The 19,008-nt window shown below is 39.7% G+C and overlaps 2 protein-coding genes across 3 annotated transcripts in view; one reads left to right on the top strand and one right to left on the bottom strand.

The window, feature by feature from the left end:
* LOC134527890 (synapsin) overlaps positions 1-19,008 on the bottom strand; it is a 167,016-nt gene that overhangs the window by 100,968 nt on the left and 47,040 nt on the right. The gene's annotated exons all lie outside the window — the stretch shown is intronic.
* The window catches only part of LOC134527865 (metalloproteinase inhibitor 3), a 104,650-nt gene that overhangs the window by 79,045 nt on the left and 6,597 nt on the right, over positions 1-19,008 (top strand). For both annotated transcript variants that reach the window (XM_063360844.1, XM_063360845.1), the window contains exons 3-5: positions 3,837-3,969; positions 7,219-7,298; positions 8,773-9,003. In XM_063360844.1, the coding sequence (XP_063216914.1) occupies positions 3,837-3,969; positions 7,219-7,298; positions 8,773-9,003 (444 nt within the window). The remainder of the gene's footprint in view (positions 1-3,836; positions 3,970-7,218; positions 7,299-8,772; positions 9,004-19,008) is intronic.

The raw sequence follows: 19,008 nt of genomic DNA on the forward strand, positions 1-19,008 counted from the left end.
ATACGATGCTGGTGCACCAATCCCCTTAACTCATCTTAGGAAACTGGTCATCATTTTCTTCCCGTAGTACTGTACCTTGGCGCCGTTTCTTCGATGCGGGATCTAATTACATTTCAATGCAGGCGATGCAGATTTTTGCCAATTCCACATACATTCTGTCCAAATACAGAATTTTCCGCAGTAAACGAAAAAAGTGTACCTTCGCAGGTTTTGGTGTTTTTTTTTTTAATTTATCACTTTATCCAAACTGAAAACCGCAAATGCCGCAACGTAGAATTTCCCGCAAAGGACTCTTTGCACAATTACCTATCTTATGACATCAATAATTGTTGGTTTCTGTAAACGAAATGCAACAGTACCGACACATATATCCCGACGATGACACAACTGCTTTAAGAACCACGCTGACTGTTCTTGATATGTTATCAAAATCGTCTTCAATTTTACAAACAGAAAATGATCCAACCAAGGTCGAAGACTCTCACTTTCGAAATAGCTTCTGTGACTAATATCAGATGCACACTGAAATTTTGAAACAGTCACTTAAATACGAATTTGAAAAATCCATCATCGAGAGTTAATTTTCAATTTATAAATACTCGTTGCAAAATAGTTCTGCTTTTCAACAACAGATGTTGCCACGTGATGTGTTGAGGTACATGTAATTTATTTTTCAATTGGGATGCGGGATGCCCAATTACGATCGCAAGAGGAGGGCTTCGCTAGACATCAAGGAGAAGGAAGTTCGTCTTACACCATAGCGTTTCTCAACTGTCTCAAGACATAGTAATCGCTTTGGTAGTGAATATATATTTTTTTGTCTGAAATCCACCTGATAAAAAATATTGTAAGTGCTGATTTGGTAAGAGAAATAACTAATCAAACGAAATTCTGAATAAAATTACTTGTCTTTTTACGAAAAAAAATACACGCAGTGATTTTTTTCTCGGGAATAACCGAAAACACTCACAGAAGAAAAAAAAAATATTGACAGGGATAATCAGTAGCACACGAAGAAAACCTACGAAATATTTACAGGAATAATCAGAAATTACAATCACATGTTACTGCTTGGAATTCTTGGTATTGTCCATCTCTAGCTCCAAAACTACTTTTGTTTCAAAATATATTTGGCAATGTTTTTTTTGTTTTTTTGCCAAGTAACCACATATTCGTCCTGTCCCACTCCAACAAACACGTCGCTGCCCGGAGGAGACCTTCCAGGCCCGTGATACGTGATGATGCTGTCGCGCGCACACCCCTGTCGCAGGAGCCCCAGCGGCCTTGAGCCCCGCCTGTCTGCCGGCCGGACCCGCCACGGGCTGCCAACTGGGGGACGAGGCAACAAGCGAAGGTCGCGCCAGAAGCTCCCAGCGCGAACACTCGCTGGTTTGTGCGCGCACCCGACGCAAAGGGAGTTTGTTTTCCCTCCGTCAGACGTCAGACGTCACACGTCGCACGTCACACGTCCTACCCCGGAGCGTCTCGTGGGAGAGGTTCGCGTCTGAGATAGCAACTGCGCTCGCGTCTGTGAACGAAGAGGAAAAAGTCTAAGAGAACACGTCCTTGTTTAAAATGATAAAAACGCATTATTCTTGTGTTTTAAACATAAAATCATTTTTATTGAAGTGAAACGTTTTTGGGCGCGATTGCAGAAATATTTCGAAGGCCGAATTTTAATGAAACTTTTTCGTGATACATTCTTGTGAAACGTTTCTAAGGAAAGGACAGAGAATAGGTACTTGGCCAAATGGATATATAGTCTAGGTTTTAACTGGCAAAGATGTTTCACTTCTAGCCCATCTTGTTTACTGAGTTACACGTGCTCTTTTTTTTTTAAAACTCAAACCAATAACTATTTCTGGGTCTGGGCTCTGGGTTCTGGCCACGGCCGCGGAGATGGTGGTGTGCCTGAAGTTTTAGCATGTCTTGTTGCAGCCATCTTCAAAGGCGATTGCTGATCCTATTTATTTTACTAATAGAATAAGTAGGTATTTTTCATGAAAAAAAAGGACCGCCCGCTATACTGCACTAAGGCGTGCCCGCACCAGTGGTTTCTTGTGATTGGCGACCGGCTGCGAGGGAAGCCATTGCCTTGTTTGGCCGCGTGTTTGCTTCCGCACCGAATGGCCGTGTTTCGTATGCCGATGGTGGGCGTTTTCCTGAGAGAAACTAAAACAATAGCGAAACACGGTCTTTTCTACAGGGTTTTAATACACAAACAGTCTCGAAATCTGTTCAACTGAAAACCACTGCGTGTTGAGGCATTTCTTTTGACAAGACAAGTGTTTATTAAAATTCCGTCTGCCGTGTATAGTCTCTGCGTGCACAGCTTATAAAAATCCGGTTACTCTTGACTATGGTTATTGACGTGTAATCACTGACCAGCTGTGAGCACACGAATTAAGGAAATAATGAAATTATGTAGTGCAGGAATTTTCCCCCTTGAATCTGCTATGCGTGTTTTGGATCACTACAGCCCTAAGTGAAGCTAGGCATGCGATGCCAAGTAACCCGCGCAGGGTAGAGCGGCGCCTGCAGTGACGCAACCGGCTGTACGGGATCGTGTGCAGAGTTGCGGAACCCGTCCTGGCAGGGGCACTCAAGCTTTTCCTATCAGCAGCATTTATTGATGGAAAACATCTTAGCTCTCGGTATTCGGCATTTGGTAGGAGTCATTTCGTGAATGCGACGGAATTAGAATGGAACGGAAATATGTAGTCACGGGGCTGTCATTGAGTAATTTCTTGAATGCGACGGAATTCGCATGGAATGGTAATGTGTAACTACGATGCTGCCATCTGTGGCAGATGGTGATAAACAAATTTCACAAAGACAAAGGAAATCTTTAAAGTATTAATTTCTTAATGAATTATAACGAATTGGCAGTATTTCAATAAAACTTATTGTCGAAAATGTGATCCAAAACAGGAGTTTTGGAATATTTTCACGTTTTTTTCGCTTTTATCGGAGACGTTCAATTATATATTTTAAAATTTCTCTCTGCTAATCAAATGATTTAACAGTTGACGTAGCTGCTCTGGCAGCCTTTTTCTAGCGGCGGATTCAAAAACTACATGCTATTCGCGTCAATAAATTTTTTAAAACACAATTAGCTTATATTTATCACGCTCGTCATTATTTTTAACAACTCAACGGAATTAATTGGAACTATAAGACCTATACACTTTAAAACTTGCGTGTAACTCCTTTTGCTACGTAGACACCAGCTAAGAACGAAATTTACGGAAATCATCTCCCAGGAGGGGTTGCGTGAACGTTTAAGATCATATTGTCACGTTTTATAAAAAAAATAAGCTCTATAAAATTCTTCGGGGTGTTAAAAATCAAAATACCCAGTTTTACAAGTATGTGTCCCACGGACTTGAAACTCGGCAGTGACGTTTCTTACATTACATAGTCATCAAATGAGAACGTGTTTTTTTCCGAAGATCAGCTTGCAAAGTTAGTACAACCCGAGAAACTCTCGAGAAACTCAACTAGTATAAATTATTCATATAAATTAAATACACATTTAATAATATAAATTATTAAAACAATAATATTTACGTAATTAAAATACCACAAATAAATTTATGCGCGAAATATCTTCATATTCGAATGTACTAAGTTAACACGTTAGATATAAGGGTTGGCATGAATATTAGTTATTGAAACATTAGCAAAACAACATCCCTTGGCACACCACGGCACCAAGCTACCCTGCAGAAACATGTGCTCTCCTGCGCCTCGCGTGATTGCACCAGCGCTAGCCAGTGTCCAGCACTAGCGACAGCCATCCCTGGAGCGTGTACAGCACTGTGGACGTGTTGCAGATGGCGTGGTGCAGCGGCTCCGCGGCAGCGTGCTTCGCGCTGGTGCTCCTCGGAGCACTGGGCTACTCCTCCGTGCTTGCGTGCTCCTGCATGCTGGAGCACTCGCAGACTCACGCCTGCACCGCGGACTTTGGTACGTACTCGCTTCTCCTCCCTTCACCTGTCCCGTGAAGGCTATCACTATAGGTCTCACCTAGGCGCGGGGGAATGCAGCTGAAAGACACCTCACTGGTTTCATCCATTTTTTACGCAACAACCAAAAATGTTTTTTTTGGTTTAGCATTGAAAATTTGCCTTCGTTGAGGCAGGGTGCAAACATAGTGTTTATTGACAGTCCTGTTACAATTATAGCCATCCCCTAGAATGAAATCATTGACGCATTCCACACGCTATTCTATCAGCGGCGAAGCCGTGCAGTAACAGCTTCCAGACTGTGCCACTGCGGCGTGGCTTAGCCCTGGGGCGTAACTGCGTGAGTGGCAGTAAACAGCAATCAGCGTCGCTTCTGGCGGGCCCGGACAGTTCACATACCCGACCCCAGAGGGCACTCTGGTCGGTCCCAGCGGGCTGCCTCAAGCCAATCAGCCTCGCCACATCTCGGCCGGGCGTCAGCGGCGATCCAGACATTCTGGCGTCGTGCGTGCTTCATCTAGGTGGCCGGCTATATTCCTGAAAGGTTCTCAACTCATATAACCACGCACAATTGCTTGGAAATGGTTTGAAATAGTAAAAAAAAAAACTTCAGTTTTAGAGTACTGTGAGCAAACCAAAGTTCATTGATTTAAAAATGATTTACTGAAAATGAAGAGTTATACGATAAATTGATACATACGAACGGTTCATTCAAAAGTGTTTACCACATGATTACACGCTATTATTTTATTTTGAATATAATTTGACACTTAAGTTTATAAAAACGATTAAATAATGAATTTAATTGTTAAAAACATTTATAAACTATTACCTAGATTTAATTATTGTATATTATTTTTAAAATTACCGATCAATTTAATTTAACGAATAAATAATTTATAAACCTGCTCTTTTAATCCTCTTGCTTATAAGCAACGTTGTTTGTAATAGGTTTTTAAAACTCTCGTATATTTTATAAACACACATTTTGGAAATGAAACTTGTTGCCTAATCGTGTAAAACACACACAAAAAAATTTTCTAGTGAGTTTAATGACGTAACTAAATAAACAAGAATATTTAGTCATGGACACGTGCCTTACCTTTCATAAATAGCAAAAACCGTTTAGCATATACACTGACAAAAAAGATCAACTTAAATACATGAAAACAATTCTTTAATGTCTAGTAAATATACGTACTTCTCAACGAAGTATATACTACTTAAAAATAATGGAAGAGATGTTCGTACTTCCACGTAACGGGAACTTCGTACACCCATATTCGTACTACAAATTCTGGGTGTTGTGCATTCCGCAGCAACAGGCGAGCGCGCGCGTTAATGGCGGCAGCTTTGTGGCTGTGGGACATTCCAAGTTATTGCCAGAGATTAGTAAATAATACTGATGGAACTTAGTCGTCAGTTTTTTACTCGTATTTTTCCTCCTGATTTTTACATACCAATTGGCAGACGTTTGTTCATATTTGTGTCAGCTGTTCCAGCCTGCTTTAATTAATGATTGTAATTAAGCTGTTTGGAAGAAAATAAGATCAAAATATTACTGGTTAATATAAATACACACACATATAATAAAAGTCCTAAACCATTCTTCATAATACAAATGCAATGCTATGAGTTATTTTTCTCCGATTTAACCTCCAATACAGGTAAAGCTGATACAATTGTAAACAAAAGGCCGTCATGTTGTTACGTGTAATACCCCCGTCGTCTAGAATCCCTCATCAATGGTTATTGCATGTTATGTTAAGGGGTACTAGATCCCGCCATCTTGCATTATTATTTTGCTATAATTCTTATTTTAAACAATTTATCCGAATTGTTGGTATATCAAGGTATAAATCATATCTCCCAGACCTTCCGTACCTTGTTGTAACCACACATTTACTAACACGTTCTAGTCTGTAAGCACCGCAAGGAAATAAGTTATTATTTCACGCGGGCGACTACAACTATCATAATGATCACACCAGTTTACAAGTGTTTTCTCCAAAAAGTAGGCAAAGCTAAGCCCTACTACCAAAGAATTATTGGAAGCGGTATCAAACTGTAAATTTATGGATAAATGGATAATTTGATACCCGTGTTCTTTTTAAATTTAAGGCGACAATTGTCAACAGCATACGAAAATCCAGTTCAGTGGAATCATGAGAAACCGATACTTTATTCGAAATTGATTCTTAGTTGGAAAGTCCTAAACTTACTGTAATTTCCTTATAGCATATACAGTATGAGTCAAAATTCTACCCATAAACTTCTGCTGCAGGTTCATCAGGAATAAAATAAGTTGGTTACATGTGCGCGACGTACAGTGCTCTCCAATGTACAGACCTTTGCAGTTGCAGCTGAGCAACTGGTTTATTGTGGATAACACAGAAAGTATTTTAGATCCAACACTGAGCGTCTGCATAATGTTAATTGATGAAGCTCCACAAAAACAGCAAAGCATGTAACTTTGTAAAAATATTTCATTGAAATAGTTAGAGGTAAAATCACACCACAAAATGTACGTAAAGTAAGGTTGGTACCTCACAGGTGAGCATTAGAGAACAGTAGTGAACATTAGTGAGCAGTAGTAAGTAGTAGTGCGTATCAGTTAACAGTAGTGACCAGTAGTGTGCAGTAGAGAGCAACAAGTCATAGCGTCTAGAGCAGTGGCGTAGCCAGGATTTGTGTATGGGGGATGTTAAGAAGATTGCCGCCCCCCCCCCAATTAAAGCGGGGGGTGGGGGGGGGGGGTCCTCCCCCGGGAAAATTTGGATTTTAAGGTGTAAAATAGTGCTATTTTAGCTGTTTTCGGTACTTAAATTTGAATATTGTAATGGTAAAATTTTTATTAATTTTAATATGAAATTTGTTTCAGTGATGAATAAGACATTAATTATAGATTTAATGCTAGGGGGGGGGGGGTTGAACCCCTAAAACCCCCCCTGGCTACGCCCCTGGTCTAGAGGAGCGTGGTCTATCCTGGAGGTCATCGAACCCGGCAGTACAGTAGGTCTGCGCTCGTAGATCGTAGAGGCGAAGATTTGCTCGGTGACAGTGTGTATGTCGACCTTGCAGTATAACTGGTACAAGGTTACGTCCAACTAACACTAATTACTAAAGCAGCGTGCCTCTCCGCAAGCTAAGCTACATGATAGACTGAACACACATCTTTTATTTGTTCGCGCGGGTAAAGGGAGCGTGTTTGTAACGTCTCAGCTACCACAAGTTTTGGTCTCTGTTGCAGTGATCGTGGCGAGAGTGAAGAAAGTCTTCATGTCCGACCACACCAAGATATACAAAGTGAAAGTGAAGAAAGAATTCAAGGTGAGTTTTCGTAATAAAATAACCGTAATTGTATTTTTTTTAATTAGGTGTGTGTAGTTTTTAAATTTCACTTAAATGCTGTAAGGGGTCTATAAACCGTTACTCCAGAACATCTGTAAGGGGGGGGGGGGGGGATATTTGCATTATTCTTCGTCGACGATACTTTCCCGTAAACATGGATAGTTTTTTGCTCACATAATCGTATCTCTGGGTTTGCAGCATGTAATCAAGTGTGTTGACTTTAATTAATGTTCCGTGGGCACAAGTTTATACAGGAATAACCGGTAGCCATATAAGGAAAAAACTTTTAGCAAGATTAGGAAACAAATTAATTTTTCACTCTTAAATGGATTTGACGCTTCATTAAAAATTTGGAATATGACCCGTCAGTGCCATCACTCATAATGAATCATAGAAGATAATAAACGTTGTGCATAATGTGTAAACATGTGTATGAATACAGACCCAGTTGGTGGAGCCTTAATGTGAAACCATTAAGGGGAAGTCATTAGGGGGAAATGATAGGAACCGAAAGACGCCATTTTATTTTCAACAGGATTCATACAATATTTTTCTCGTTTGATTTCCAAAATTTGGCAACGTTATTAATAATAGTAAACAATTAATTGCAGAGCTTGAAATGCATAATGACTGGCTGCAACGGATAGTTTTTCCTGTAAAGTCAATTGCTTTTATTATGTAATTCTACAACTATAATAATCAAATACTGTCAACAGACACTAAAATATAGTGATCGTACTTTTCTTAGTGTGTGTTTTGTGTCTTCAGAAAGTTAAATCTTCAATATAAATGTTTGAAATCTTTTACAGCGTTTAAAACTGTTGATAGCGTGTCATCCTTCAGGTCTACCCCACTCCTTTGGACCGAGCAGTTGGAAGTGCGCATATTTGATGAAAACAGGCATTGATACATAATTTTCATGCGTGAAAATCTTTACTCGCTGCCTATAGAAATGAACCATGTTCTTATTTAACCCGAAAATATGTCGTTCTAAGTAATGTTTCGGTATTAACAGACATTATTCTGAGAGTTCTGTGCGTTTTTTTCATCACTACTTCAAAGTTTTAATTGGGCTTACATCTTTAATAAAAATGAATTGCCAAGACAATGGGTTGGCTTAGTAAAAAAAAAACTTTTTTGGTGGGCGGACGGGGAGGGAAAAGTTCTTAATTACTGATATGGCATGACCCAACTTCACTTAAAACTGTAAAAGAAGCTAATATGCCCGCCAATTTGCGGTTATGTGACCGGATTTTTAACTCTGTTCACTTCCTTCGCGCACAACGAGAGAAATATAATTTGCTCCCCGAGCACGTTGAACAAAACACTTCAAGGCACACGTATAACACTGTATGTGCCATTCTGGGGGAGTAGGGCAAGCGTATTGGTTCTGGACGAGCAGCGCCCGGTAGACAGACACGCCCGCCTCACACGTGTGCTCCGCGGGTTGCAGATGCAGGAAAAGGCGCGGGCGGCGCTGAAGGCGGGTAAGCTGGCGACAGCAGCCGGCTCGTCCATGTGCGGGCTGGACCTGAAGCGCGACGAGACGTATCTGGTGACAGGGCGCGTGGTGGCCGGCCAGGCGCGCGTCTCTCTATGTGGCTACACACGGCCCTGGAAGGAGCTCACCGCCCGCCAGCGCAAGGGCTTCCGCCTGCTCTACCGCCAGGGCTGCTCTTGCCAGGTGAGCCATGTCCCTTCTGCCTGCTCTACTGCTAAGGCTGCTCCTGCCAGGTGAGCCATTTGCACCACTCTTATGTCCCTTTCGCCTGCTCTACCGCCAGGGCTGCTCTTGCCAGGTGAGCCATGTCCCTTCTGCCTGCTCTACTGCTAAGGCTGCTCCTGCCAGGTGAGCCATTTGCACCACTCTTATGTCCCTTTCGCCTGCTCTACCGCCAGGGCTGCTCTTGCCAGGTGAGCCATGTCCCTTCTGCCTGCTCTACTGCTAAGGCTGCTCCTGCCAGGTGAGCCATTTGCACCACTCTTATGTCCCTTTCGCCTGCTCTACCGCCAGGGCTGCTCTTGCCAGGTGAGCCATGTCCCTTCTGCCTGCTCTACTGCTAAGGCTGCTCCTGCCAGGTGAGCCATTTGCACCACTCTTATGTCCCTTTCGCCTGCTCTACCGCCAGGGCTGCTCTTGCCAGGTGAGCCATGTCCCTTCTGCCTGCTCTACTGCTAAGGCTGCTCCTGCCAGGTGAGCCATTTGCACCACTCTTATGTCCCTTTCGCCTGCTCTACCGCCAGGGCTGCTCTTGCCAGGTGAGCCATGTCCCTTCTGCCTGCTCTACTGCTAAGGCTGCTCCTGCCAGGTGAGCCATTTGCACCACTCTTATGTCCCTTCTGCCTGCTCTACTGCTAAGGCTGCTCCTGCCAGGTGAGCCATTTGCACCACTCTTATGTCCCTTTCGCCTGCTCTACCGCCAGGGCTGCTCTTGCCAGGTGAGCCATGTCCCTTCTGCCTGCTCTACTGCTAAGGCTGCTCTTGCCAGGTGAGCCATGTCCCTTCTGCCTGCTCTACTGCTAAGGCTGCTCCTGCCAGGTGAGCCATTTGCACCACTCTTATGTCCCTTTCGCCTGCTCTACCGTCAGGGTTGCTCCTACCAAGAAAGTCTAGAGTGCCGTTCGTATGTTTCTACCAACCCTTATCAATAATCAATGATCAACGTCTGTGATACATTCGTTAATTCTAGGTTTATCACGAATGCCTCTAATTCAGATTTAATTTATGGCTCATGCCGAACAACTCTGCACAACCACTGACCATTTTCTACCTTTGCTGCCAGGGCTTTTCCAGTGAGGCTTGTCTCAAATATTATCTCAGTTACATAGCCAACATTATCTTCTGGAGGTGGATATTTTTGTAACTTCACTTTTCAGTGCCTATAATATGTTATGTCCCAACATGAGCTAATATTACCTACATTCTGTAGAATGTTTGAGATTTGGTTAGGGGTGGGCATGGTTTTTTATGTCCTTATAGCTATGCTTCTGTGTATGCACCCTAATATTGTTGAACACCTATGATTCACTTGTGAATCATAAATCTACTCTGAACACCTCCAGTTCACCTGTAATGTATGGTTGTGTGATCAACAACTGTAAAACATCCCAAATTTCAGGTTTTGTTTGAAAAAAATGTTCACCCTGAAATTTTTCGGTCTGCATTTTAGTCTTGGATTTATGTATAACATCTAAGATACGCCTGGGAATCCTACATAGACTCATAACTAGACATCTGTAGCTACATATCTAAAATGTTTCATGTCGTGATATTTCTCAAAACACAGTAGGTTATATCTTATACAGTGAAAAATAGATATTCCATAGTACGGGTAACCTTGTTCTAATTGGCCTTTTCAAGTGCAGAAAAGCACTTCCCGCATATCACAGTGTAGAAATAAAACAAAGTGAAAACATTTACACTCCATTTTAAAATACAGTAAACAGTGAACATTTCCTGCTAGATATACCATGATTGTCTAGTTTCATATGGCAGAAGCGGGGGGGGGGGGGATTTGTTACTTAACTTTCGTCATAGGCAACAATATTTGAAATGCAATTAATAGAAAAGCAAAGAGTACCTTTGTGGTTTAGAATTTTAGATTGAGGATATATCACGATGTCCTCCTTAGCCAAACTCTTGTATATAGCTCCTGAAATTACTATTAACCATAGGTTCATGCTCAACACCTAAGATACACAACATATCCTGAAATCTCTGATATACATGTTATTCTAGGCCCATGTGAACTACCCAAAGATAAAGGGTTCATTCTTAACACATCTTATACACCATTGAATCTTAAGTGAATTTTGTATACCTGTGCTCCTTCTTCAAGCTTACTGAGCTTATAATTCTGTGAATGCTAGGTTAATGCTGAGTGGAAACTCGAAAATCATCCTAGATTCATCCTGAACACATGTGATTCATCAAGATTTCCAGTGTTCATCCTGAACATGTGTGATACACATGTGAACTCTGAGTTCAACCTGAACACCTGCTATGTACCTGTAAGGCCTGTATTCAAAATCAGCACTGTGGATCAAGCTATGAATCATACTTTTTTGTTATAAAAGTTAGTCACGAAACCAGAAAATCTGTAGTTTATGCAGCATCCCAATGATCAAATAGTGCATCCTTGTTTTATGTTAACTATTCTTGTGAATTTTAGTAATGTTGATCGCTTGTCATTAGTAAATAAATACTAAAGCTTAATTTAACTACTGTGTTCCACCTGTGAACACTCAGCTCATGTTGAACTATCTGTGATTAATCAAGTCAAAATTGTGTATACTAACTCTCAACACTTATGATTCATTCATTAACCCTTGACTTCCTGCTGAAAACATGAAGTTCGGGTATTATTGCCACTTAGTAATGGTTTTCGCAATATTACAAAATAATTTCTTGAATACTAGTTCAATTTTTTTGACATTGCATACTACAACACTGCAACAGTTAATACAGTAGCTCTATGTTTCTGATAATCACTGAGTCTAAAATACTAGCATGTTCAAAATTCATTGAACCCCACTGTACAACCAACTATACTAGGCTTGTGGCATTAATAATAACTATTCTGACAATAACTTTCCAGTGAATGTTATTGTAAAATTATGAAAATGTTACTGTGTAGCATCACGCTTAAAACTTGTGATCTAGTTTCGAATGCTAAGATAATGCCGAAAACCTATGGTTTATAACTGTATGTCAGGTCAAATCTAAATGTCTGTGACTTTACTCACCCATAAGTCCCATGCCAATATTATTGGATTTACCGTAGAAATGTATTAGGAACATCTCGTTCTCCCTACTTATATAATTTCCCTGTGATATTAAAAAGAGTTTTATGAATATTTTATTGAACTTTTATGCAAAAATCTTAAAATTGGTTTGGCATGTATTCTTGTACATATGGTTTATGCAATTTATTAGTGTTTATTTTAAAATTATTTATTTTGGTCTAGAAATTATATTTTAAAAAAATTATACAAAAACATATATGTTTATTTACTTGATTAAATAAGTTAAGTATTTGAGAAAATATTTTTAAAATATTTACTCTTGTTGCATAAGCATTACATGGACCAATATAAGATATGTTTGTCAGTAACAGATGACTGACTAAATGGCCACTCAGCTACTCACAGAAGGAATAACGGCATACTATTTCCAACTGGCGAGATTTTAATAAACAACTACTCTACGTAGTCGAATGCCTGGCTATTTATCTTTGTCGTGTTCTGCTTTTACGTCGTTATTTTGCCAAAACATGATGAGAGGACAAAATTAAGGTTTTTGTAAAGAACATCGCGCATCTGAGTGCTTTTTTGTGTTATTGGCTACTCTCTTCATATTCCATTAGAGCTAATGCCGATATCTTTGCTTGCTGAATTCCCTATAGCTTCCTTCGTATACGAGACATCTTCGTGTGATCATTATTATCCAAGCCACGTCTTCTGTACAGGGTTAGTCAGGATTCGCCCGACAAACTTTCGCTACAGATTCATCGCGAAAAAGTAAGTTGATACCACTGATACGTCTTAATGCTGCAAAGTTCTTTCCATGGCCGTTATGCGCCTTTTGAAGCTAGAGCTGTACAACTGGTTTGTTGTAAATAGTAGAGCAATAAAAAAGTTATAATGTGGAACACTAAGCGTTTTATTAATGTCAGTTTAACAAAGTTCTACTATCAAAAGCAAAACTCGTCGGTGTCGTAACATTGTTTGATTAAAATGATTGAGGGTAACACCCTTATTTGTTATAAATTATTTCTGAAGTGCTTTTCGTGACATTACTTGAATATCATGTTACTGTAGCTACATATTTTGCGGTGGATGAAAAACATTGTTTAATTAAAACTCTTTTCAGACGCTGAGCGTTCCGTCTCAAATACTTTCTCCATTATTTGTAATAAAAATGAGATGTTCACCGTCAAATTGTAAGTCGTAGACATGTTTTCCCCTTATTTTTTACCAATGGTAAACCAACTGAAGTTTTTCGGCCGGAGATTAGCTATTATTTTACTTGTAGTGTTACAGAGGGGATGCACTTGTAACGATCACACACTGCCGAACAAGTTTCTCGTCTATTCTATCGTAAACTCTCGACGCAATGCTCGCTCCATGATCGGAACAATCAGTTTGGCTGACAAGTGTCCGCTCTCTCGGCGATGTCTGAGGAATACCCGTCCCTTCTCTTCTGCCCCCCTCCCCCCTCCAGAGTTACAGCAAACAACATGGCGACAATGAGCAGCCGTTAGGTTAGTATTCTTCATTTATCAAAAAGTCGTAGGTATTCATTTAACTCTGCACTAGCAAAACTTTTAGATACTGTCAAAATTAGAACAGCATACAATATCGTGTATGGAAGAAATATCTTGTTTTTGTTTAGTACGAAACAATAGAAAATTAATGTGAAGTTCCTCCCTGTATGCTGACAAAACTTTATATGCATCAACCCGTGTGCATTTTGGTTGTATTAGGAAGGGGCAATGGGAAACCGTATTCGTCTTACAAAGAATCCTGCGCTATTTACACAAGGGATAACTTGCTAAAAAAAAATGTAGCGCATTTTTTATGTCTGCTTGACATTTAAGTTAAATAAAGTTAATTTTTAAGCCTACTAGACACACTCGCCGAGTTGCTCATTTGTACATTAAAACAATTTTAAAACTAACTATTATATAAAATTTAATACTAAAAACCGATAAAAAAAATTACAGTATTAATACTGTATATTTAAACATGGAAATTTATGTATGATGATATACGTGTATTAAAATTCATAAGGTTTAGCTGTGTGCACAGAAAAATATATTCTATTCTTTTACAAAAGATTCCTTTAGAAACCAGTTTACAAGAAATAGTTTGTAATACAAGAAAGATATTGTAATTTTGTTACAACATATAGCTATGGTTATTTTTGCATGTATGAATTACGTGTTTCGGGGTAATACTGACTATTTTTTTACGAAAATTGGTGCATAATTTTATATTATAACTAGCTGCCCGACCCGGCTTCGCACGGCTATACTAATGGAAAAAAATTAAGCCACATCTCCCGTTTACAGTAATGGTAAATTTAAAAAAATTCAGTGAAAATTTATTACAATGCTGTATAATGTACCGGAGAGAAAATGAATAGCACCGATGGTTTCCCGACTCGTGCACGCAACGTACAACTGATGTACCCGTACTTTGCTACGGCAGTCTACAGGCAGATCACTCTTGCGCCGCTCATTATACATGCCCCTCCTTGTGGGTACGCCACTGCCGCGCGATGCCCGTTGCCATGGAGACTCAGAAGGCATGAATAATGCAAAATCCTGTTCTCATGCAGACCAAGTACCCACTGTTGCCTGGTTTTAACCACCCATGGGATCTAATTTTCGGAAAATGACATCCTGCGTAACATAAGGTACATTACTGTGAAGTTTCAAGTCTGTAAATTATATATACTTGAAAAAAAAAGGGCAATTTTTGATATTTAAAGTACCCGCCAAAAATTTCAACGGTGATGAGGACTGCACTAACAATGAAATAGTCGTTGCCATAGATACGAATGAAGCATCAACAAAGCAACAGCCGTTGCCATGGTGATTTCCTACCAAAAACTGGAAATTTTGATATATTACGCCCCCGAAACTTCCCTTGGGATCGGATTTCCGCAGAATCCGTTCTTAGTGAGCGTCTACATCACAAAATGAGTAACTATGCTAAATTTCAAGTCAATCGGGTGTATAGTTTTAGAGATCTCGTAATAAGTGAGTCAGTGAGTGGTATTATATCCCCTTGGGGGTAGAATTAATCAAAATCCTTTCTTAGCGAATGCCTACGTAATAACATCTACCTCCGTACCTTACTTTATCTATGCAATGTCTGCTAATCTTTGTTTTAATAAAAACAAAGATTTACATCATGGTTAAAAACAAGAAAGCATTTTTAACTATGCAAGTCTTGAAAATATTAATTTTATTACTAAAAAAATATAAATATGAATTGAAGATTTTCTAACACTATGATATACAGAATTTTTATTTTTAATTAAAAAGAATAAATTAGTTGAAATACTAAAATATACCTATGAAAGAATGCTTGAGTCTGCCGGTAAAGGTAGGCAGAAAAAGCTTAATACTAAGTCTAGGCACCAAAAAAATTTAAAGTTTTTTTTTATTTGTTTGAACAACAATGAAGCCTTCATAATTTCGAAACAAAAAATATATGTACATAAAAGGAGTTATTTGAACTCGTAATAATAATTATTTTAGAAAGTAGCCCTTCCGCGTCTTTTGGCATCTGCCATTCCTACCCAGCACGAAAACGAAAGAAAACTGTAGTATATTTGTTGTACTAAAAATAACAGATAGTTGAACAATAATTATGTATATGTGTTAAAATTTTCATTAAGAATAATGTGAGTAGTGCCTAACAGTGAATGCGGGAATATCAATCTTATTCGTGAACGTTGTGAGCACGCGTCCAAGCGGTCATGTCTGAGAGCGAGTTGCGGACCGTAAAGTCAGGTTCCGACAGCCCAGGATCGGTCTGGCTCTCCCGGCCGGCGGCCACCAAGAACTGAGAGTTCATACCTGACTTGGAATACCAAACACGAGAACTGAGAGCCCACACTTGACTTGGAATACCAAACACAAGAACTGAGAGCCCACACCTGACTTGGAATACCAAACACGAGAACTGAGAGCCCACGCCTGACTTGGAATTCCAAACACAAGAACTGAGAGCCCACACCTGACTTGGAATACCAAACACGAGAACTGAGAGCCCACACCTGACTTGGAATACCAAACACGAGAACTGAGAGCCCACACCTGACTTGGAATACCAAACACGAGAACTGAGAGCCCACACCTGACTTGGAATACCAAACACGAGAACTGAGAGCCTCCACCTGACTTGGAATACCAAACATGAGAACTGATTGCCCACACCTGAATTGGAATACCAAACATGAGAACTGAGAGAGCCCACACCTGAATTGGAATTCCAAACACGAGAACTGAGAGTCCACACCTGACTTGAAATACCAAACACGAGTACTGAGAGCCCACACCTGACTTGGAATACCAAACACGAGAACTGAGAGCCCACACCTGACTTGGAATACCAAACACGAGAACTGAGAGCCTACACCTGATGACTTGGAATACCAAACATGAGAACTGATTGCCCACACCTGAATTGGAATACCAAACACGAGAACTGAGAGCCCACACCTGACTTGGAATACCAAACAGGAGAACTGAAAGCCCACACCTGACTTGGAATACCAAACACGAGAACTGAGAGCCCACACCTGACTGGGAATACCAAACACGAGAACTGAGAGCCCACACCTGACTTGGAATACCAAACACGAGAACTGAGAGCTCACGCCTGACTTGGAATTCCAAAAACGAGAACTGAGAGCTCACGCCTGACTTGGAATTCCAAACACGAGAACTGAGAGCCCACACCTGACTTGGAATACCAAACACGAGAACTGAGAGCCTACACCTGATGACTTGGAATACCAAACATGAGAACTGAGAGCCCACACCTGAATTGGAATACCAAACATGAGAACTGAGAGCCCACACTTGACTTGGAATACCAAACACGAGAACTGAAAGCCCACACCTGACTTGGAATACCAAACACGAGAACTGAGAGCCCACACCTGACTGGGAATACCAAAAACGAGAACTGAGAGCCCACGCCTTACTTGCAATTCCAAACACGAGAACTGAGAGCCCACACCTGACTTGGAATATCAAACACGAGAAATCGTCCGATAGTCGTCATTTTACAATCGGAAACTCCTTTCCGAATACTGAGAAAAAACCACCAGATAACTTGTCTGAGATAAAAAATATGCCTTATAAATACAACCATTTTTAAGGCCAATAATATGTTAGTTGTTTTAAAATTGTAATTATATTATTATTATTATTATTATAACACATTATAAGTAGTTTTAAGTCTTGCTATTCTTTTCAATTCATGCTTACATATTTTTGTTATTGCACGGGAGCTTTGTCAAAAGTTCGGACATTTTGCGACTGCATGTTACTTTGTAGTTGGAACTTAAAAACTCACACACATATTATATATATGGAGAGTTTTGGTGAAACAATCGCTCTTTTTGGTGGAGTCTGTACTGCCAAACAACTTTTTTTTTTACCAGGGATCGGTGCACCATATGGCTTTTCAAAATACATTTTTTTTTAATAAAAGCGTCTAAAAAATTTAAATCTTCTTGCGGTGTGTTTCTTTGTTTCGCACTACTTTTATTGCTATAATATGCTCTTTTTTTACATATAATCCTAAACACTCGCTGCCAGGTTATTTCTGCGCTGTATTAATTGAAGAAACAATGGTAACGGTTTTTCTTATGAACAGAGTTTTAAAATAATTTTTCAAATCTCTGTTACTATGCATTCTTCTTGCAATTGAAAGTAATTAACTCAGTTTTATATTTTTTGTATTTTATTTTAAGCTCCCCATTTCTAAATAAAAATTACTTAATTATAAGGTGCAAAAATTAGCTGTTACTAACTACCTTTGCGTGCATGATTAATATTCTCAATTGCAAGTTGATGGATGCAATGCGAAATTCAGTTTGAGTTATGCTGCCGAAGATTACAGTGATTACCACACACGCTACTTTATGGAAGCTCGAGTGTTCCTGAAAACCGTCTTGAAGTATTAACGTGGCTCTCGAGAGCTGGCTGGCAGCCAGCTGCGCGGGTCTCGGTGGCGAGGCAGTGTTGCATCATGGCCGACGTCACGTGTAGTAGCTCGTGACCGTACTCATCGCGTGGCTACAAGTATCAGTCACAGCTACAAATCATATTCAAATGGATGCTCTTTTTCAAGACACTATTGGTATTTCCGAATGGTAAACTGTTAAAAAAATGTTCAACTCAAATTTACGAAGAATGCTTGTTACAAATTATCCAGGGATCTTCGTAAATTTACGGTTTATCTCCGAAAATTTACGGTTGTACTGAGTTAACTTATTTTGATTAAAACCAACAATGATAAATTTAGATTAAGAAAGCAATATAAATCTTGTTGAATATAAAGCAGATACCCCGCATTATGTTTATCTTGTTTACAATGAAACATTAAACTCGAAAGTCTGAAACAAACGTAGTTTATACGAACATCCGGTTATCTGAGAATGCGAAGAATTCTTCATTTATTTCAGTTAATTCTTCATTGAAAACCCCGTAAATTTACTATGATTTATAATAGTGCAAGGACGTGTCATTTCCCAATGCAGCCTTAAGCCAAGAACCATTTAATTTCGATGTGCATTCAGTGAGAAATTAGCCATGTTATTTCGACGTGAACACAGACTTGGGTACCAACAAATAAATACCTTTTTTGGCAGTTCCTAAGTTTGCATTAAAAAAATTCTCGCATTCAATTTTCAGGCATTCTTAAATTTTTTACTCGTTCGAGTTAATCATTTGACTGTAACGCACATTGAAGGGCGTAGACAGCAGTTGGCTGGCTAAGAAACTTACTACAGTTATAGTTTTATTAAAGAAAGCGCCACACGCCCTTGATGGCTTAAACGGAAGGCTGCACCTATAGTTCGGAGAAGATCCTTGCGACCATTCGGAATATCAACTAGAATGACTGTCATCCTTTAAATGTAATTCCCAAGGATCCTTTACAC

Source organism: Bacillus rossius, chromosome 1 (assembly GCF_032445375.1).
Source record: "Bacillus rossius redtenbacheri isolate Brsri chromosome 1, Brsri_v3, whole genome shotgun sequence".
Lineage (NCBI taxonomy): Eukaryota > Metazoa > Arthropoda > Insecta > Phasmatodea > Bacillidae > Bacillus > Bacillus rossius.